Below are 23,408 nucleotides of genomic sequence, written 5' to 3'. Positions count from 1 at the left end.
CTGTTATAGCTAAGACCAAGAACGTATTAGAATGAAAAAAATATCATTGTTTACAGTTGACTTCCTATTCACTTTCCACGACCAGGAAAGAATTTTTTCTTAACTTTTGAAATCTCTATAAGCCAGTTGCAGAGAAAGCCTGTATTTCCAAGTGACATTTTGTATCTTCTCAAATACAGGCTCTTTATCACTATACATCTATTGATGCATCCACACGTTCGTCCGTCAAGGTCCACACAACCACAAGACGTAAGTCCAGCAGTGATATTTCTAGTTTGTTTTATCTATTGATGATTATCCATTAACTCTCTTACCTGAACATTTCCATATACAGTTAAGGGGTGCGCTTAGAAGTTTCATTTAAATCCGTGACTAAATACTTAATGGTCCAAAATGGCATCACTTATGCACCGAAGCACAAAGCGTAAACGAAAAAGTTGGGATCTCGATAGAACGAAAACGACACCAACACTGACACTGCTTATCTCTTGCTTTACCGAGTCACACACTGATATGGCGAGGTGGAGGGACACACTGGTGGTATCTTTCGCTTGGGCGTTTAAAAACTCTTATTATGAACAGTATGTCAGTTATCAATTCTTTCTGTTTGTTTAAAAGGTGAACCAAATGTTCCTAATTTACCCCCAAAATCCTCTTCTATAGTTTATTAATATGCTATTTTGTTGATTTTTATCCATTTCCCTTGCCACATAATCATTATATTTATGTTCACTGTTACGTCTCGTTATGACGACGTTGATTTTCAGATTTCAAAACAAAGCATTAAACTATCTTTGTAAGCCGGCAGTGAGAGAGATTTCAAAGCAGTGGCAAGTGTTACTTACACTTGCCATTCGCGGAATTCTTTTTGTTATCCTACGCTGCAGCCACAAGTCGAATTTCATATATGTATTCGCCATCACAAGTGTGTACCTTTGTGTATTTCACTGGCAATAGCTACTAGAATCAAGTAAGATTCTACAATTTATGAGAAAATAGGTCGTTTATTATTTGTAAGAGGATTCCGGCAGCCTCATTATTGTTCCACTTCATTCTCAATCTACACACTGAAAAACTAAGAAGAAATAAAGATTTGCGTAAAGATTATTACTTTTTCTCAAATTGTATGTTTATAACAAATGTCACTATCAGGTAAAACTAGTCAACCTTGAAATAAACTAACCATTTGTTGTCAGCGATTTGTTTTCGCTCCTCGCCAGATGTTATACTGTATATTAATAAGAGTTATTTTTAGGGCACTATTCAGTCGTGATTTTCATTAATAACTAGGAAAATTAAATGGGGTAGCTAAAGATTTACAACAAAGAAGTATGTACTGAAATCAAAGTGAAGTGAGGATGTTAAATGTATATAAATATAGATAGTAAGTTGACCAAGGCACCAGTCACCCATTGAGATACTACCGCTAGAGAGTTATGGGGTCCTTTGGCCAGACAGTACTATATTGCAGTGTTTCTCAACGTGGGCCATATGGCCCCCTTGGGGGCCATGAGAATTTTTCAGGGGCCACAAGACAAAATTGGAAAAATGGGGGGCCATGGGGGGGCCACAGAAAATTTAGGACCCACAAAATATATAAATGTGTAATATTTTGAAATAAATCATTATTATGCTTCGAATATTCTGTTTATCATGCTTGACTTTAGTTTAAACATCATTCAATTCAATATACAGTACCAGGTAATTTTTGCAGACAGTGAAATATGTGCCTGCTATGTATGACCTCACTCTCAAATGAAAGTATGCGTCCCAGCAAACTGAAAAAGCATCTGGAGACTGCACATAAAGACAAGAAAGACAAGCCGCTAGATTTCTTCAAAAAATTACTTGATGAGTTCCAAGGAAGGATGACAGTGAATCATATGTTTACCCAAAAAGTGGCAAAAGTAGATAGAGGGATGTTGGCTTCTTACAAGAGAGCAAATTTGATTGCAAAAGCAGGTAAGCCTCATACTATCGATGAATCTCTGATCATGCCGTCTGTGGCTGTAGTGCTTTCAACAGTCATCAGAGTCCACAAGAGGTAACTAGTGTTATTCCTCTGAGCAACTCCTCAGTATCACGCCGCATTGATGAGATGGCAGCTGATGTTGAAAGCCAATTAGTCTCAAAACTGCAGGTGAATGAATTCTCGCTTCATCTCGACGAATCAACTTTACCTGATAATTTTGCTCTTCTGGTGGTATTTGTCTGGTTTCTTGATGTTCATGAAATATGTCAAGAAATGCTTTTCGCATTGAAATTAACGAATGACACTAAAGGTGAATCCATCTTCTAAAAACTTGAGGTCTATTTTGAGGGGAATAACATTACACTCAAGAACATTGTGGCTTGTGCAACAGATGGCGCTGCTGTTATGATTGGAAGGTATCAGGGATTCAGTGCTTACTTAAAAAAAGCTGTTTCTAATGTCGTTTGTGTGCACTGTGTTGTTCACTGGCAGCACCTGGTTGCCAAAAACCTAGTAGGACGTCTGCATGAAGCACTTGGGCATGTTATCAAGGCTATCAACTTGATAAAGAATAGTGCACAGAAATATCGCCTCTTTCAGCAATTATGTGAAAAGAACAATGAAGAATTTGAAAATGCGTTGCACACTGAAGTCAGGTTTTAGTTCAAAACACTTGAAATATTAAATAATTTCACATTTAAATAACCTTAACCTGAAATTACAAGGAAAAGGAAACTGCTTTACGCATTTTAAAAGAAGTGCTGTCATCTTTTCACATAATTGCTGAAAGAGGCGATCTTTCTGTGCACTATTTTTTATTGCACTTAGGGAGTGTTATCTCTTTCTTTAGTGGGACAGAACTTGGACAGAAACTTGTTGATGCAAAGAGTGACATCTTATACCTGTCAGACATATTTGAAAAGCTAAATGTTCTGAACAAAGAGCTTCAAGGAAATAACTCCACCCTGTTTTCCTGCTAGGAGGCAATTACTGCATTTAAAGGGAAACTCAAGCTGTTCTGATTGAACCTTGGAAGACGAGAGTTTGCACAGTTTCCTTCCTTAGCAGTTATATCCACCAAAATGCTTGATGATGACCTAGCAGTGAATGTTGACCATCTGAAGCAGTTGCATAATGATATGGAAACTCACTTCTCTGACCTACTGCAAATGACTGTGCCACACTGGTTTGTGGATCCCTTCATTGTTGATGTATCTGAAGTTGATGTCACCCTACAAGAATGTCTCATTGAACTTCAGAATAACACAACAGCTCAAGCAAGGTTCAAGCATGGAGGACACCAGAAGCTGTGGATGAATCAAGATATGTATAAGTAGTACCCAATACTCTGGAAAGATGTGAAGTTGCTCTTACTTGCCTTTCCCAATCGGGTGATGTGCCTGCTGTCAAAGACACGAATTCGCCTTGACATAGAAAAAAAAAAAAAAGAGGCAATTTACGTTTCGCTCTAACAGCTTTCAAGCCAAACACTGACAAGTTGGCAGCCTTGCATCAGTCACAGGGATCCCACTGAAACCTTTCAAGATAAAGCCAATTGTACCTACATGTATTCCTTGTTTTGTATTCCTTTTGTAAATAAATAAGTATTCAAATAAAATATTTTTCTAATTAATATTGTTATTTGATTTATACCTGAAATTAGTGTTTTGAGTACATGGTACTATTCAAGCTAGAACCATTAATAGACCTACTTCCCTAGGCGTATTAAGGTGATGGACGGATGGCGGGTGCTGGGGGGGGGGGGTGCATTAGAACTCAAAGTTGGCATGGAGGGGCCACAAGAACTTGCACTGGATTGAAGGGGGCCACCACCAGAAAAAGGTTGAGAAACACTGCTATATTGGATCCGTTACGGTTCATTTTCCCTTTGCTTACATATACACAGATTAGTCTGGCCTATTCTTTATATATACTCCTCTGTCCTCATACATCTGGCAACACTGAGATTACCAAACAAATTTTCTTCTCAAGGGGTTAACTATTGCACTGTAATTATTCAGTGGCTACTTTCCTCTTGGCAAGGGTAGAAGAGATTCTTTAGCTATGATAAGCAGCTCATCTAGGAGAAGGACACTCCAAAATCAAACTATTGTTCTCTTGTCTTGGGTAGTGCCCTAGCCTCTGTACCATGGTCTTCCACTGTCTTGGATTAGGGTTCTCTTGCTTGAGGGTACACTCGGGCACACTATTCTATCTTATTTCTCTTCCTCTTGTTTTGTTAAAGTTTATAAAGTTTAGATAGGAAATATTTATCTTAATGTTGTTACTGTTCTTAAAATATTCTATTTTTATTTGTTTCCTTTCGCCACTGGGTTATTTTCCCTTTTGGGGACCCTGGGCTTATAGCATCCTGCTTTTCCAACCAGGGTATGTAGCTTAGCAAGTAATAATAATAATAATAATAATAATAATAATAATAATAATAATAATAATAATAATAATAATAATACTATGGATGATAATATATGTATAGAATATGTAGATTAAGAAGCACTGAATGAGTGAGATAGGGAAATACACCGAAGTGGTTTAAAGGTTAGCAGAGGTAAAGATATGACTTAGTGTTTCGAGATGGTTTGTACATGTAAAGAAAATGAAGTATGGTACCGGACAGACAGTATAATATATATATATATATATATATATATATATATATATATATATATATATATATATATATATATATATATATATATATATATATATATATATATATATATATATAAGTATTGATTTCTAAAATCTACTTTATCATTTCAGTAATACCGTTTTCTGTTTTTTTCACAAATAGTTGAAAAAATACATATCAATATCAGGAGAACGGCAATCAGCTTTCATGATTGCAAAAGAAGATATATCTATATTAGACGAAAAGCAATTACCTTTTGAAAATTCTTACTGCTTAATGAAATGGAATCTAATTCTTGAAATTGCAGACTTTCATATTTATTCTAGGAAATGTGAAGTTTAAAAGAATTCAATTGATTATTTGATGCAGGAATAATAGAGCAGTGTCATATATGTACCAATAAGCGCTCAAATAAAATTTAAGTACAAATAAGTTATAATGGTGAAAAATATTCAATAAGCAAGAGATTGGCTGTATTGGTCGGAAATTGCCGTTCAGTAAGCAAATTGGAATGTAGTATATATCCGAATCAAATCTAGCTATGCTCGATCGGTGGCTGTTGAAAAATATTTACAAGGATCCTATATAAAACCTATTCACCAAAATATAAAACGGTTATTTTTTCATGTCAATAAACAGATAAAAAAGAAACATTTTATACTATTATACCTTTTTTCCTCTCCCGCTCATTAATTTTAAATTGCTGTGCAAATATTTTTTACAAACACTGTGATATGTATTGTCTTGAATAGAAGATATAGAGGAATCAGCCTCAGAAGTGCAAAACAAAAGATTGTTTTGTCCATTATTTGTATGCTAATTTGAGTCTCATTAGATAATACGAAATGCTCTAGAAATATTATTAGTCATTTCGCTATGTCGTTGTGCTCACGGTCTAGGTATACCTAGACCGTGGTTCTGCAATAATTTGAAAATTAAATCAGGCCAAACATCACCATCTTGGGCCCACGAATCAACACTTCTCTGAGGCCCTTTGCGTCATTAAGCGTAGGAGGAGATGATGATGATGATGATAATGATGAATCAGGCCACAAATGACAGGGAGTACATTTGATTATCACTTGTTTTAAAGGGAAAGTTGAGGTAGCTGTAAGTTGGAAAGGAAATGTATGAACGTAAAGTTGTAAATGCTCGTCAAGTGAGAAAGATAAAAGGATTTTGCGAAGAGCACAAGAAAAAAATGAACGGACTTTATGTAGAATTAAAGACAAAGTGGAAAGGAATAAGGGCAATAAGTGCTGGGATGATAAAATACAGGTTTTATTGAAGGAAAGAGGAGATAATCTAATGTGCAGTTGCATCCCAGAAGAGATGACGAAAGGTATAAAGATTTATTATTATTATTATTATTATTATTATCATTATTATTATTATTATTATTATTATTATTATTACAAGCCAAGCTATAAACCTAGTTAGGATAGCAAGACGCTTAAGCCCAAGGGCTCCAACAGGGAAAAATAGCCCAGTGAGGAAAGGAAACAAGGAAATAAATAAACTACAAGTGAAGTAATGAACAATCAAAATAAAATATTGTATGAACAGCAACAACGTTAATTAGATCTTTCCTATATAAACTATGAAAACTTAAAAGAAACGAGGAAGAAAAATAAGATGGGACAGTGTGCTTGAGTGCACCCTCAAACAAGAGAACTTTAATCCAAGACAGTGGAAGACCATGGTACAGAAGCTACGACACTACCCAAGACTAGAGAACATTGGTTTGATTTTGGAGTGTCCTTCTCCTAGAAGAGCTGCTTACCATAGCTAAAGAGTCTCTTCTACCCTAACCAAGAGAAAAGTAGGCACTGAACAATTACAGTGAGTAACAGATTGGTAACGTCTCTGCCTGGTGTTTGCCAGTCCCGCTCAGTCTCGTTAGTGCCATTAGTGTCTGCAACTTTACCATCCTTATAAGATAAGGTTGGGGGGTTTGGGGGAGCCTATAGGTGTATCTGTTGAGTCATCAGCAGCCATTGCCTGGCCCTCTCTGGTCCTAGCTTGGGTGGAGAGGGGGCTTGGGCGCTGATCATATGATATATGATCAGTCTCTAGGGCATTGTCCTGCTTGATAGGGCAATGTCACTATCCCTTCCTCTGCCATTCATTAGTGGCCTTTAAAACCTTTAAAGAGAAAGAGTTGATTTCGTGAACAATAACTTCGGGGGCGCGGTTTGCGGATGGTTGTAAAGGGAAGCAGAGAATTTAGAGAAATAAGTTGTAGGAAAAAAATCGCAGAGCAGAACATTTTCACCTATATTTAAGCCCTCCTTTGACACGTGAATGCACTCTATTCATAAAGCTAATGAACAGCTGTAGAAACAACCCATACCTACCCAGCTACTTATTTACCTGCAAATTTCTAAACACTTTCCTCCTATAATTCTCAGTACCAATACCTCGCTATATTTTCTCCCTGCCTTTACTTCCTTTATTCTGCACATTTTATTTTTTTCTATTGATACTACACACATCATTTACTAATCCCTTGCAATTCATATACTAGTGTACGCAACCCGTCAGAGATGACGGCTAAATATTCAAATAGACATGCACACACAGATTTAGCCCTTCCCGTCTCATCCCCCTTTCCTCCCGGGGTACCACTCTCACTAGGGTATGACTACTCCATCTCCTCCACCCGAGTGACAGAGAGGAACCGAGTAGTTATATGTCTGGCAGTACTGCCGAGCGTGACCGGAATATATATATATATATATATATATATATATATATATATATATATATATATATATATATATATATATATATATATATATACATATATATATATGTATATATATATACATATATATATATATATATATATATATATATATATATATATATATATATATATATATATATATATATATATATATATATACAAATACCTCGACACTTGCTTTTTATCATATAGAGAGATTCCTTTACCTTGTTCGAGTTAATGCTCTCAATGTTGGGCTTTTAAATCACGGCAACTTTAATCTTGAGAATCATAATAGAAAAACATGACTTCATATTATCAACGAGCTCTGTATTTTATCCTTAGCTACATTCATATTATTTTCTTCCCATGAATATTCATATACATGCATCAGAGAGAGAGAGAGAGAGAGAGAGAGAGAGAGAGAGAGAGAGAGAGAGAGAGAGAGAGAGAGAGAGGGTGTCTCTTCATAAAATAAGTTGATGTATTTGATGCCGTAGCGATTTAAAGGATTTCATTATTCATTTACTATAGATATTTGCAGAAATAGGTTACTATTTCCACTGATGAAGTAACTCGACTTAGAAACCTCTAGTTAAATACTAGGTGGTGGTCATCATTTAATTCTCACATCTACTTTAAAAAGGAATTCATAATCTCAGGAGAAGTTAAAGTATCGAAAATCAATCTATCTCTTAATCTCTTGCATTACTCTCCAGTTACAAGAAATCCTCCCCCCGCAACCCCTCCCCCCCCCCCCTCTCTCTCTCTCTCTCTCTCTCTCTCTCTCTCTCTCTCTCTCTCTCTCTCTCTCTCTCTACACAAGGCCACAGCTCACCGGAACATATGTGACAGAACAGCAACTTTAGATACACTCGCTTACCACAAAAACTGTTTGACTTCCTTCTCAGAATGTTGCTGTTTTGTATCTGGATTGCGTCGTACGACCTTCTCTTACATTGGTTCCTGTTCATCTTCTTGATGTTCGCGCTATGGACGACGCCATTGCCTTCTTCGCTCATATTCTGTTCTCTTCTTCTTTCCTATTCCTGTTCCCTGTTTCCTTCGATCTTGACCTAGAAACTGGCATTAGGTTGTCCGTCTCAATGGCCTTTGTCCTTTGAAATAACTGTATAGGTAGCAACACTGCCAACTGGACAACGTTTATATCTTTCTAAATCAACAATATCAACACAGTTAGAGTCTTTGCGTTAAGAACGCGTTTACATTTACTTGGTGAATCGTCAACATTTTTATTTAACTTCTCTGAAAATATAAAGTTGGTCAACTGATTCCACCAGATGGAATTTAGCCTTTTATTTCACAGATTCGGTCTCCTTATGGGCCAAGTTTGGTTTTTGTCTTTCCAGTCGAAAATTGGCCAATAAGCTTCAATCAAGGAAAAGCAGGTCATTGAAAAAAAGACAAGAAAATTGAATAATAGATCATAAAGGAATAAACATATTTGTCCTGAAAAATGGCCATAGGTTCTATGATGAATTTAGAAAAACTGGGAACAAGGAAAATCATCTGGAATTTTGTAATAGTTTTACCGACATATCTGAAGAAATAAAAGAAATAGAACGTTGAAATTACGTTAAGAAGTTCGTGACTTGGATTTCTGAAAAATAAAGTCTGCAATTATGTCTCAAAAAGTATATTTTATCAACATAAAGGATCTTTTGTCTATCATTGTACGCATTTTAAATGATGATATTGGAATTATCAGCATTCAAAATTAATCCTATTTAATGATATTGAGTAGTAGCCTACTGTTAAGATTTTAAAAGATTCCTTGGAAGTGTTTTTGTTGGAATTGTCAATGAATCTTTAAGGCGTACAGTACTTGTAAGGTTAGAATTATCGGCGATTTCTTAAAAGCGGCAAGATTTGGATTATCCTTGAATCTCGGGCACTTCTACTGAAATTATTAGGTAGTGATTTCTATTAAATGAAACTCACATGGATGGTCTAAAGGCAGAGCAGATTCCATATCCAATCTTCTTTTTCCAGATGGCCTGACCTTTAAAACCAGACATGGGCTTTATACAATTCTGCAGACCCCACTAGTCTACATACTGTCTAAATGTCCATGACACTTACAAGAGTGACTTATCGAGTGTGATACAGCAATTCACCTACTGTTTGTTATGATGTAGTAGGTCGGCCAAGGTAACATCCATCAGCTGAGATACTACTGCAATAGAGTTATCGAGCTATTTGACTGAACAGATTGCATTATATTTAATACCTCTCTGATTACAGCTCATTTTTCCTTTGCCTACACATACACCGAATAGTCTGTCCTATTCTTTACACTCTCTCCTCTTTCCTCATACATCTGACAAGACTAGGGTAACCAGACAATTCTTCCACAGGGGCTAACTACACTACAGCACTGTGATTTATTAGTGTCTAGTTTCCATTTGGTAATGGTAGAAGACACTCTAGCCATGGTAAGCAGTTCTTATAGGACAGATAGGACACTCCAAAATCAAACAATTGCGTAATAATAATACCCTTTTCGCTGTCCTTTTTTTTTATCTTTTTACGAAAATCAGATTAAGTTTTCAGGATTGTTTTCTTTGATCGCTGATATATTTTAATATCAGGAAGAGTATAAATTCTTTACAGTCTATTTCATTCAAACCTTAAAAGCTATGTGCCAATTATTTACTGGTCTTCTGTCTTTCTATCCTCCTTTTAGGCATCACGTGCTCACTTGTCTTAGTTTACGATGTTCTAAATTCGAAATAAATTTCTACCAATATTTTTCTTGTAGCCTTTGCATTTCTTTGTGATGCGTGGATTTGATAAACTTATACTTTACGACTTAAATGTGTCTCTTAAGATTACTGTAGAATTCTTCTTTAGTGTCCTTTAGCTTTATTCTCATACCTTCCTTATCATGCAATTATCTTTAAACGTCCATATCAGTAATATCTTTCATCAAAGAACACTGATGGTTGTAGTTGGCATGAAATCAGCTTGCACTCTCCTAATTATTATTATTATTATTATTATTATTATTATTATTATTATTATTAGTAGTAGTAGTAGTAGTAGTAGTAGTAGTAGTAGTAGTAGTAGTAGTAGTAGTAGTAGTAGTAGTAGTAGTAGTATCAAACAATCTCCAACAGATTAGTACATGAGTCTATGTGTGAGCTAACAAAGCCAATACAACATGCTTAGATTTTAGCATGCGATGTTAATAAACATTACTTCCTATATATTGCCAAGTGACTCATGGTCGTGTCGCAATTATCAATACGTAGTTAAGAATCAGTCCGTAACACATGTTTTCATCTGATTTCGTATTTGTTGCCTATTCTCCTTTCTTTTCAATGTTTGGGGAGAGCATGTATCGAGGTAGAAATTTCTTCAGTTACAGTCATCAAGCCCAGTTGCGTATAATGGCAATAAAATGACATTCAATTAGTACCGTCCGAGACGTGCATGTCTCTCAAACGTAATGAAAATGTTTTATTGAACCCTGACAATAAAATGACGAAACAACAGAATGTTCACAGTAGACCCTCACTTCAAAGAATTGCCGATCAATGAAACCTCTAGACTTATCTACATCATATAAAAGAGGCCAGCACTGTCTCTTACTGTGATACTAGTATTCAAAACTGCAATGGAGCAGACACACCTTTACGAGCACATCTAATATTTAATTTGAAAATTTTCTTTTTCTCTTTGATACATATAACCAACCAAGATATTCCCTAAAATACTTTTAGCTAATGAATTTAAGCATTATAAACCTTAGCCTAATTTATGGGGGTTGATTATCACAATGATATAATCAAGCCACCCAAGCTCGATGTTCGTATGATGGAACCAAACACAAATTGTTTGCAAAAGAAAAAAAGAAATTGTCACAGGTAGATGTTTCATTGTTACTTTTTTAACTGCAAGTTTTAAAATTCACGCAAATTTATCAGTTATCCTTTCCTTTGTGTTTACATTTAATTCCTACATAATCACCTGAATATTTAATTTTGAAAATATAGCAATAACAATTTATTTGTAGGAATATAGCATAGGTAAGGTTATGATCTTGTGTGGGTAAGGGTGAATACCCAGGTTGGTCTTGAAGGAACTGAACCAGCAAGAAGAATCTGTAACACGTGTAAATGTTTGAATGTATTCAAACATGCACTAATGTAAACGCTTCTAAAGCGAGCGCCTAAGTTTTACAGAAAAATCTATTCATTATCTTAAGGATTTGTATTATTTTGAAAGAACTAATCAGAATATTAATGTTACATTTGACAGTAAACACAGAAATTCACATAAACCACTATTGTAGGTCGCCTAACCTTCATTGCTAGGTAACCATTGCACACCAGAAAACACAACAAATAACACTATGTATCTTTGTAAAACATTTCTTGTGTTTCTTTAAATTATAGATGTCTCCGATATTGCTCTTTAAAATCTGTTCGACACTAGTTACATTTGTTAGACACTACTTCACAAAGAAAGGTAGTCGGCAGGAGAGCGTTCTGTACGTCTATACTGTGTGATACAATCAATAGAACAATCCGAGTTGGGATCTCTTAGTCATCACATGTGTACAACACTGGCTCCCGCAAAACACTTGTGAGGCGACAACATTTGGCATCTTCGAGTTCCAAGCGTTGCAAGTGCCCGTGTGCATTCCTTTTTCTATCTGCGCTCAGTGTGGTGTAACTGATATTTACTGATTGTTCATAACTTAGATCAAGATTACTCATTCCGTGCTGTTTTTTTAAGTCGGCTTGATTCTGGCTGTGCACATGTATTAAACAATAAAAATTTTTTTGAGAGAATTTACCCCCATTGTGTTATTACGAAACACATGCTTTGAAATAGGCTTGTCAAACTTTAGATTTAGAGATATGAGCTTGGAATTTGCATTTAATTTCTGCGCACACTTCCAGGTGAATATGACAAAAAATATAGAATTATTATCTTAATCACCGTACTTTGGTTTATTATGTAGTATAGTAGAATTAGAATTTATATATAATCTCCTATTGACGCAAAGGGTCCCCTTCAGATTTCACCAGTCGTCTCTATCTTGAGCTTTTAAATCAATACTTCTCCATTCATCATCTCCTACTTCACACTTCATAGTCCTCAGCCACGTAGGTCTGTGTCTTCCAACTCTTCTAGTGTCTTGTGGAGCCCAGTTAAAAGTTTGTTAAACTAATCGCTCTTAGGGAGTGGGAAGATCATGCCCGAACCCTCTCCATCTACATCTCGCCATGGTCTCATCCACAAAATTTCAAACTTGCAGCAAATGATTTTATGTGGAACAGGCAGACTTAAGTCTTTTTTTTATAGTTTATATTTGAAAGATCTTTTACTTTTGATACTATTATTTAAAAATTTAATTTCAATTGTTTATTACTTTTTTATATAGTTTATTTCTTTCATTATTTCCTTTTCTCACTGGGCTATTTTCCTTGCTGGAGACCTTGGGCTTATAGCATCCTGCTTTTCCAACTAGGGTTATAACTTAGCTAACTAATAATAATAATAATAATAATAATAATAATAATAATAATAATAATAATAATAATATGGCACTAGAGTAATATCTCTAATAGTTTCATTTCTAATCTTGTCCTGTCATTTAACTCCCAATATCCTGTTCAGAGCTTTGTTCTCAAATCTACTAAATCTGTTGGAGATTGTTTCATTGACATAATGACTCATGTCCATACAGTAATACCAATCTCACTAAACTGATATATAGCCTGATTTTTATATGTAATTTCAGGCGATTTGATGTCCAAATTTTACCTAACCTAGCCATTGTCTGTGTGTTTTTTTTTTTAATATTTCATTAAACTCTAATTCTAAAGACCCTGTATTGGAAATCATAGTTCCTAAATACTTAAATGAGCCTACCCCATTAATCCTTTCTCCTTGCAATGATATTTCATCTTCCATTTCATACTTCGTTCTCATCATTTCTGTCTTTCTTCTATTTATCTTAAGCCCAACCTCATGTGATATTTCATGCATTCTAGAAAGCAAGCATTACAAATCCTATGGTGTTCTGCTGATACAGACAACATCATCAGCATACTATAGGTCTGCTAATTTCTTATTACCAATCCAGTCCAATCCTGCTCCATCATCTCCAACTATTCTATGCATTACAAAATTCGTCAGGAAGATATATATACATACAAATATATATATGTCCCATGTCAACGGATAATGAGACATCGGAACATGAGTTTTTTTCACGTTATTACAAAAGTTTCGTGAGTACAATGTACAGCCGACACTCTCAGGTGAGCGCCTTGTCTTATTGAACGCACAAAGGCAACTAATCCCCCTCGCAAGCAAGATGAAATCTTGCTACAACAACATGCTGAATAGTTAGGTTTGTGGAATTCTCATGATTATAGAGTTCATTTACCTTGACGTACAACACATATCCTCATATAAGAATTAGGACATATATGTATATAGATATATATATATATATATATATATATATATATATATATATATATATATATATATATATATATATATATATATATATATATATACAGTATATATATGTATATATAAATATATATGTATATATATATATATATATATATATATATATATATATATATATATATATATATATATATATATATATATAAACTGATGTGTAAGTGTGCTACCTCTGTAATCACTCAGTTTTCGTTTCTTGCCATTTTCACCAACACTTCTAACTCCCATTCATCAGGTTTTGCCTCTTCATGCCACATTATACAAAATAATCTTATAAGTATTCTGGGGGCCACTTCATTTTCAGCCGGTATCATCTCAGCAGTTATTCCATCATATCCAGGAGCTTTCCATTTCTTGATATCTTATTGATAGCTTCGATTTCAAATACACTGAATTCATTCATGGGCATATTAAAGTCTTCATCAGCTTCAGATATATCAATCAAATTACTGTATTCCCTTTGTATCTCCTATTCATGATCTCACTAAAGTGTTCCATTCAACGTTGGCTTTCTTCAACTTCCGTTGTTTAACAGCTCTCTCCGTTCCTCAGGTCAAGTAGAGGGTGATGGAGTAGCCATACCCTGGTTAGAGGGGGTGTGAGTGCACGTGTGTTTTCATATCTATCTAAACCTAATTATTTAGCTGTCGTTTTGATGAGTTGCATATACTAGTGCATATATATATATATATATATATATATATATATATATATATATATATATATATATATATATATATATATATACATATATATATATATATATATATATATGTATATATATACATATATATATATATATATATATATATATATATATATATATATATATATATATATATATATACTGTATACACACACACACACACACATATATATATATATATATATATATATATATATATATATATATATACAGTATATATGTGTATATATATATATATATATATATATATATATATATATATATATATATATACAGTATATATATATATATATATATATATATATATATATATATATATATATATATATACATATATACAGTATATATATATATATATATATATATATATATATATATATATATATATATATATATATATATATATATATATATATATATATATATACAGTATATATGTATCTATGCATATATATATACAGTATATATGTATATGTATATATATATATATATATATATATATATATATATATATATATATATATATATATATATATATATATATATATATATATATATATTCAGGATTTCATTTCAAGTTTAGCATAATTAGTCTATCCTCTATCAGCATGATAAACTATATGGAAATGAGGAATGTTGATAGTAGACTTGCAAAAACGATTGAAGACGTGAGTCATTTTGATTATTTGGGGGAATATATAGCTGATGATAAAAATTAGATTGCCGGACAATGCTTCGAACCTTAACACAGATAGAAATAACAGTAAGCATTAAACTTTTAGCCCACTTGACTTAAAAAAACTAATGTTTATTCTTATTTTAATTGGCCACAGGTCCGAATCCTTGACCTGGCAGAAATACTCGTTTACATTGTTTGCAAATGTTGAGATATGGGGTGTAATAGAGGAAAAAAGAAATGAAAGAGCTAGAGGGTATGCAGTTCAAGATTATGAAAGGAATCTTTGAACAAGTAACTGTACCTTGTCCGAGGTTAATGGTAGAAACAGGAACATGGTCAGTTGAGAAGAGAATACAGTATAGAAAGACGATGATGTTTCATAACATCATTACGTCAAATGATATCCACGAAATACTGGAAGATAAAATAAAATAACCATTAACTATATAACAGGAATAATGGGGAAAATGTATCATAGAAATATGCAAAAAATACGACATTGAAGTTGAAAATGTAAGGAAATACAGAAGACAAAAAATAATGGAATAAATAAAAAGTAAAATGACAAACAAAATTAAAAGAAAATAGAGAAAAGAAAGCGGAATTGACCAAGTTGAGGTTTGTAAATGATGATGAATGGCAGAAGAGATTACATAGACTAACTTAACACCAATGAAGCAGTAATAATAATGAAGACAAGTTTTAATATGATAGACTTAAAAGGAAGTTATAAAAAAAGAATGAAAATTATAGGCTTTGTGAGATATGCAGAGAAGCAGAGGATACGCAGAGCATATGTTTAGCTATACAGAATTGAAAGAAAAAAATAGAAGCAGTGGCATAGAATTAAGAAATTAAAGTCGATAACCAAAGAATGTTCCTGGTATATCAGACAAGATTTGGGAATTGAAAATAAAAGCATACAAACTGTTATGTCTGTGTACGCGGTAACTAATGACAATGAATTTTCTGCCGATTCGCACGTAGCCTACACGATCATATTGTTGTGGAGTACTGGAGTGAACTAGAGGCAGGATAGGGTACAAAATTATGAAAGAAATGTTTGAACAGGTTGCTACCACACCTTAATGGGGGTTAATAGCAGAAACAGGAATAGGGCCAGTTTGAAATAGGATAGAGTATAAAATGGTGATGTTTTTTGTCATAACATTAGATGACAAACGACCTGTTAAGGAGGTAGTGGAAGGCCGAATAAGGGAATGTTGAAGAAAAATATTACAAAAATATGAATTAAATATGATATTAAAATTGAAGAAGAAAGAAAGTATAAAAAGCAAGCACTCAAAAAAATAAAAAAAAATAAATAAGAAGTAAAATGGTAAATGAAATTTAAAGGAAAATAGAAGAAACAAAGCATAGATGACCAAACTGGGGTTTCTGAATAGTAATGAAAGAACAGATTACATTTACATAGGAGAACCTGACACCAAGGAAAAATTAACAGTTATGAAAATAAGGTTGAACATGATAGACTTAAAAGAAAATTATAGAAACAGTAATGGTAAGGATAGGTTTTGTGTGTTGTGTAGTGAAGCAGATAATACTACGGAGCATATGTTTTGTTGTAATGAATCAAGAAAATTTAGAAGCAATGGCACTGGGAATTTAGAAGCACCAACTAAAGATGCTGATATTAGACAGGACCCTAAAGTTAGAAGTAAAAGTATGTAAGCTGTGCTGTCTGTGTAGGAGGTAACTAATGATAATGAATTTTCTGCATGTTGCAGCGCTTTGCACCTACTGCGCTTCTAATAGTGTGCCCACAATGATCACAATCACAGATTCACAATGTTGTGGAGAGAGCAACGAGGAACCAGGAAAATCATTTGAAGACCGAAAATTGTAAATTCGTAACATGTTATCTGGCGGAATACTCCTTCAATTGAAACTTGCCAATCTGTTATCCTGTTACTTATCCCTTATTATGCAACTATGTTGCTGCTAACAGGTAATCAGAAAGGACTTATTTTTATTTGAAGAAAGATACATATTGCCTGGAGAGCCCACGAGCTATCTGCACCGAAGATATTAGCCTAAGTCCGGGAGATACAGTCAAGATACATTGATGAGACAAGGTCTGAGAACAAGAGGCAATTGCAACTTAGATATATTCTACGGTAACTAACCCTTCACTACCTTAATCCGGTAATATGTACAGTAGTATCGCTCATGTTAACTAGTTAGAAAAAAAAAATAGTTTGCAGGACGGTAAACACAACCACCAACTTTGGTAAAGGTTTTTTAGCTGGGCTAAGTTTACAGGGTATTAGTCCTCTCTAAGACTCGCCAAGATCGTTAAGTTTAGAAACAGGTATCTTAGGTTAGGCCATATTTCTTTGATTATATACAATGACGTTGTCCGAGTTGACCTGTGTCCACTGACCTACAAACACTCCATAACCTTAAACAATATCCTCTGAGTTTATTATTTTGATACTTCTATTTAGTTCACCTTGCATATATCTCAAAATGATAAGCTTTCTAACTTAAAATCCCTTTAAGTTGTGAAGAGCTCTTAGGCTTAGACTAATTGTTTCCAGTAGCATAGGTTAATTCTATAACATTTTCCTGTTTAAGTGATTGTTCCTACTTGCGTACGAATCTTTTGCCCTTGATATAGGGAAAATAATTTCAGCGCAAGTTGGATTGCTCGTTGAAATTGTCAACAAGGTAGTTAACGACAGATGGTGAGTAAAGGGGAGGAGCCCTCCCCTCCACTACCCCAACTTGTCGAAAGCTGTCCACTTTTCGGCCGCAATGAGTACAGACTTACTATGGTGCCCTTAATTGAAATTTTTCATTTTTATATCTTTCAGAATGTGAATGTTAATTGCTGTGGTTGAGAAGCAAGAGTGGACCTTACTTTTACATTCGGTTTTTGTTAATTTGTCGGTGGATCCACACTACCTCTATACTTCTTGCTGTTGGCATGATTGTTCGCAATCGTCCCTGTGTGCCAAGTGTAGGTTTTAAATATTTTAAAAGGCCACTCATGAATGGCAGAGGCAAGGGACAGTGACCTTACCCTATCAAGCAGTACAATGCCCTAAAGACTGACCATATATGCATATGATTACCACCCAAGCCCCCTCTCCACCCAAGATAGGATCAAGGAGGGCCAGGCAATGGCTGCTGATGACTCAACACATAGACCTATTGGCTCCCCCAAACCCCACATCCTTAGCTCACAAGGATGGTGAGGTTGCAGAAACCAAAAGGAACTAACAAGTTTTAGCTTGACTCGAACCCCGGTCTGGTGATCACCAGTCAAGGACATTACCACATAGGCCACCCCAACCCTGAGCAGTGACGGGCTTATACTTTGAGGGGAGAAGGAAGAGAGCTTTGTTTCTTTACGCTCTTAGAGTGCGTCTTTCTGGGTGGACCACTGGTCCAGCACAGTTGGCTACCTGGTAGACAGTGAAGATCTGTCCAAGTCAGAGAGGAAGTTCTTCAAAGACATCATCATGTCTAGAGCCAGGGCTGTTAAGTTCATGGTACACAATGCTGCCAGGCAGTGGACCAGTTGGGTCCTAAAATGACAAGAATCTATCATCTTTAGGTTCATGAAGCAGGTGCCGAAGAGGGAGTCATTCTGCGCTACTCCTCTGTCATCTCTCCATCCATCTTCCCTGCGAATGAAGTTGAGGCGCAGCACAGAAATGGAGGAAAGCCAGCCAGGACTCGCTTGCTCCTCAGGGCCATTATATCTCTCCCCTTTTCTTCGGCGGCACCTGTGCCTGAAGCTTAAGGTGCAATGCGGCAAGCATATAAGCTCTTCCCCGACTCTTCTTGGCAAAAGAGAAAAGGGAGGCAGAACCCCCTGATGAGGACAACAAACTTGCAAGGGGGCATTCCCCCCACCATATCACCTATGAGGAGATGTCTGCAACTTAGTTGGCAGCATTAGGAGACCCAAGGAGCCAAACCCTGGACGGTGTGTATCCTTTGGGCAGAGTACATCGTACTTTTCATTATCTTTTTCGCTTCCCCTAATTCGTCACCTGTCAAGTCCCTGTCCCTTGCCAAGGGATCGGCAAAGGATGTCACTCTTCTGGTGTAAGTTTTAACGATGTTAGAGAAAGGCACTCTCCAGGAGGCTTTGGATGGGTCCCCAGGCTTCTTCAGTCAACTCTTTCTTCTAGAAAAGGCATCTGGAGGCTGGATACCAGTAATTGTCCTCTCAGCCCTGAAGGAGTTTATCCTTCGTACTCCACTCAGGATGTAGACTGCAGACACGGTCAGACAGGCAATCAGACCGGGAGATACATAATAACGGGGAACTTGATTGCTGTGTACTTCAAGGAGGTAACTAAGATTCCGTCTGCTCAATAGGATATATCAGTTCCGAGTGTTGCCCTTCAGCCTGTCAACAGCATCTCAAAGTGTTCACGAGATGTTCACTCTAGTTTCTGAGCGTAATAGAATATCATACTGTGAAAAGCTAGAGCAATTGCCTAATGGAAAATAATAGATAATGGGTATATATCTAAAACATCTTGGATGTAAAGTCTACTCAACTATTGAAACAATGCCTTGTGGTACGGAGTGTGCTTTTCCTGCTAAAGAGTGCTAGATTAACTTTGTACATTCAGTCTTTCTATCCTTCGAATTGAGGGGTTACGAGTTCTGTTTTGGAAATCATTTGTACTGTATACAAATCAACATGTTTAGAACACTAATTGTTGCTTTAGGATATGGTTTCTTCTCCCTCAATCCCAATTGTTCTGTAACTGAAATACAAACCACACTATTTAATATGGGTTATTACTTTCGGCGTAGCTGAAATGACAAGCCATTAGAATTTTAACGAGGGTTTACTACCCCACCGCTAGTAGGGAGGGTAGCTTGCTAAACCCCCCCCCCCACATACACCTGTGCTGAGCTCACTTTGCTCTCGGCTCGGGTGCTAGACGGACGTGTCCGCTGTCACCCTCGCCTTCTCTGACAGCCATTACTAATCTTTTGTTTGCTTTTTCTTTGACGAGTGTTTGTGAAGTTGGCCTCTGCGATGCAAAAGTGTCCCTGTTTACCTGACCACCCTTGTGGAACTTATATGTCGGCGGTCGAAACAGACCCACACACCTCGTGTCCTTACTGTAGGGGCCAACGGTGTGATAAGAGTAACGTATATGGTGAGTGTAGGGAGTGGTCTACCTCCCAGTGAGAGAGGTTTTCCCGGCGCCGGAAGAAGAAGTCCTGGCGGGATATTTCTCTTTCGAAGATTTCTTTGAAAGGAGAAAATTCCAAGGGCTCTTCTTCCGTGCCCCAAACCTCCTCCGAAGCTCCCACTCGATAGGTTTCTTCCGAGAAGCTGTCGAGTGGTAGCGTAGGCCGCAGTTCTGTTGACCAATCTCGGGGGTTAGGAGAGGGAGTTGCCTCCCATAGCGAGGCTGCTCCTCCTCCTCCCCTGGGGGAGGATTTAATTTCAAATGTCAGTGTAACTAATAGTGATTTGTTGCAGCTTTGGGCTTCCTTCGGGCTTGAGGGTTCGCCCTCCAAGGAAGCCTTGTTTGACATGATCAAATTGGGAGCAGCTGTCAAACAATCGCAGACTTTAGCAGAGTTTGATCCTCTGTCTATCGTCAACGTTGTTGTGGCAGAGGCTTCTGATGAGTTGTATCAAACCTCTGCTCCTGATGTTGCTGATGTAACTGAAGGCTTAGTTCCCCCCTCCGAACATCCTTCGAGGGAGGAACTAAGTCCAACGGTCTCTCCTGCCGGTGATTCTCCCCCTCAGGGGAGTTCACGAACAGAGATTCCTCTTTTGAGGACTGCTGGTCAGCCTACTGACCTCACGGCCCCCAGAGGGCGTATAAGGCGTAAAGCCCACCTTTCTCTTCGCCGTAGAGGACTTCCTTCACCTCACAAGGGTGTTAGGAGGCGCCTCTTTGGCTCGTCTTCACTGCAGTCCACCGCAGAGGAACCTCACCGTCGTTCACCGACCGTTCCAGCTACATCCCTGGACCTCTCCGCAGATCGTTCGCGATCTCCTTCGGTGGAAGGTCGTTCTTGCAAAGGACACGCCGACCTTCCACCCGCCAGACCTGCTGACTGCCGTCGCCGTTCCTGGCCGCTGATGCGCTGTGGGCGCCCACGAACCCTGTTTTTAAATGGGCATCGGTCCCTTCGGGGCACAAGGGACTTTCTCACAATGTGATTAAGTCCCTTACGCGCCAGGTATCCCCTGCGTGCCATCGTTCACCTGTGCGCAATTGCGCGCAAGCGCTCTCCAGCTGCTGTTCCTGTTATATCGCGCTAGCGCTCACCTGCGCGTCAGCTCTCACCTGTGCGCCAGCGCGCCACTGCGCGCCCTCTCCCTGATGCGCGCCATGAGCTCCCACGATCTCCTGCTCGCCATCGCTCTCCTACACGTTAACGTTCTCCTGCGCTCCCACAATCTTCAGATCTGGGCGCAAAGGGGAAGGTAATTTCTTCCCCTGCTCGCCAGCGCGCCATCCTTCACCTACGCGCCATCGTGCGCCCTCCTGTTGTTCCTGATGTGCGCCCTCATGAGCGCCCACGCGCAAGGGATATATCTCCTGTGGGCGCACGCCGAAGGATATTGCCCTCACGGGATCCTGCGCGCCCGAGCGCGTGCGAGGGCTCATTCAGCTTGCTTTGCGCTCCCTGCTTTCACCAGACGCGCCCCTGCGCGTCATCGATCGCCCACGCGCGCCAGCGCTTGCCATCGCCCGCATGCGATTCAGGCAAAATTCCATCGCGCGAGTGCCAGCGCGATCCCATGCGCGAGGCTGCAGGACGACGCGCGGCCAGGTCATCGTCATTGCGTTCACCCCCCCCCCCCCCCCCCCCCCGCAAGTGCAGACTAGCGCGCTCGCCGGAGGGAGGGAGAACTCCGGATAGGTCCAGGAACTTTCCTTCTTCTTTTCAGGCAGTCCCTGCTTTGGTAACTCCTCCTAGGGATCGAACGATCCCCTTCCCTTCAGAGGGAATATCTGACAGCACAGCTGTCAGTCGGCAGCCCTGGTTTGGGTCCCTTGTCAGAGCGGTCGTACAGGCTTTTAAGCTTGTTCTCTCTGAGCAGGGCCACAAATCAGTGGCAGTTTCGACTCCCCTGAAGAGGAAGAGAGGAGTAGCTGACGTGGTGACTTCTCCAAGGGCGAAGTTGACTTCTCGGAAGTCTTTGAAGAAGGCCTCCTCCCCCCCCCCCAGACTTCCTCTCCCTCCCCTTCGGACGAAGATTTCCCATCCTCAGGGGAGTCATTTGAGGTGAGGCGTTCCCCCATCGCACCAATGAGGGAAACCCCACCTCGCGCAGAGAAGTCTTCTCGGGTAGGGGTGGAGAAGAGCCTCCCACCATCACTGTTGGAGTCCTGTATCCCTCCCAGGAGGGAGTCGAAGGACTCCAAGACTATTCTGAAATCATCCTCAATTAGACCGGAGCCAGCCAAGCCCTCGTAGAATGTCCACGAGTCCCCCCAAGAAGAGCCTTTGGGGACAGGAGACTTCACTGCCAGCCCTTCAGGAGGAGAGCTACAGGAGTCAGAGCACGCGTTCTGGCAGGTTCTGATCCTTATGAGGAATCTCAAAGGGTTCGCGGACCCAGAGATTCCTCCTTGTGAGGGCAAGGACATGGTCTTGGACCGAGTCTTTGGTACTCAAAAACCCTCTAGGGCCAGCGCGGCTTTGCCCTGGTTCCAAGGGATTAAGAGTGCCAGAGATAAAGTCGAGGGCCAGCTCTCCGAGCTTGCCTCCTCCAGCCGTTCCAGCACCGGTAACGAACTCCTCGCGCTTCCTCGTGTCTATCAGAGGAGGTACTTCGACATCATGGAGGAGGCTTGTTTAGCTCTTCCCTTACACCACTCTTTGGAAGAGCTTACCAGGGAGAGTCCCTCTAGAGAGAGACTCCACCCGGCAAGTGTCTTTCTCGGCTACGGAGATCCTCAGCCAGGAGAAAGTGGCGGTGTGCCATGCAGGCAACTTCGTGGCTGGATATCTGGCTAGGGTCTCTGGGCATCCTGTTACGATCCGAGGATTTGTCTAAGGAGAGTACCAGGAGGGCCATGGAGACCTTTCTACTTTCAGGCACTCGTACCATCGAGTTTTTAGCACACCAAGTCTCGAACTTGTGGGCTAATACCATCTTGAAGCGTCGAGATGCGGTGTCTGACA

At 38.2% G+C, this 23,408-nt stretch overlaps 1 protein-coding gene and 1 long non-coding RNA gene across 6 annotated transcripts in view; one reads left to right on the top strand and one right to left on the bottom strand.

Annotated features, from left to right (window-relative positions):
• Positions 1-11,939, bottom strand: part of LOC137645997 (solute carrier family 35 member C2) — a 132,164-nt gene extending 120,225 nt beyond the window's left edge. For 2 of the 5 annotated variants that reach the window (XM_068379120.1, XM_068379122.1), the window contains exons 1-2: positions 11,816-11,939; positions 8,234-8,616 (exon numbers count right to left, since the gene is read on the bottom strand). In XM_068379120.1, coding sequence (XP_068235221.1) covers positions 8,234-8,372 — 139 coding nt within the window. In that variant the 5' untranslated portion in view covers positions 8,373-8,616; positions 11,816-11,939. Of the gene's footprint in view, positions 1-314; positions 502-8,233; positions 8,617-11,678 lie in introns of those variants that run through there. The other 3 variants (XM_068379124.1, XM_068379125.1, XM_068379121.1) reach the window with 2 other exon arrangements.
• Positions 11,940-16,818: 4,879 nt separating this feature from the next.
• The window catches only part of LOC137645996 (uncharacterized), a 137,874-nt gene continuing 131,284 nt past the window's right edge, over positions 16,819-23,408 (top strand). The window contains exon 1 of the long non-coding RNA XR_011045371.1: positions 16,819-17,389. This is a non-coding gene — a long non-coding RNA (uncharacterized lncRNA). The remainder of the gene's footprint in view (positions 17,390-23,408) is intronic.

This window comes from Palaemon carinicauda, chromosome 8, assembly GCF_036898095.1.
Source record: "Palaemon carinicauda isolate YSFRI2023 chromosome 8, ASM3689809v2, whole genome shotgun sequence".
In the NCBI taxonomy this organism is placed as follows: domain Eukaryota; kingdom Metazoa; phylum Arthropoda; class Malacostraca; order Decapoda; family Palaemonidae; genus Palaemon; species Palaemon carinicauda.
This window is presented reverse-complemented; position numbering and strand designations above follow the sequence as displayed.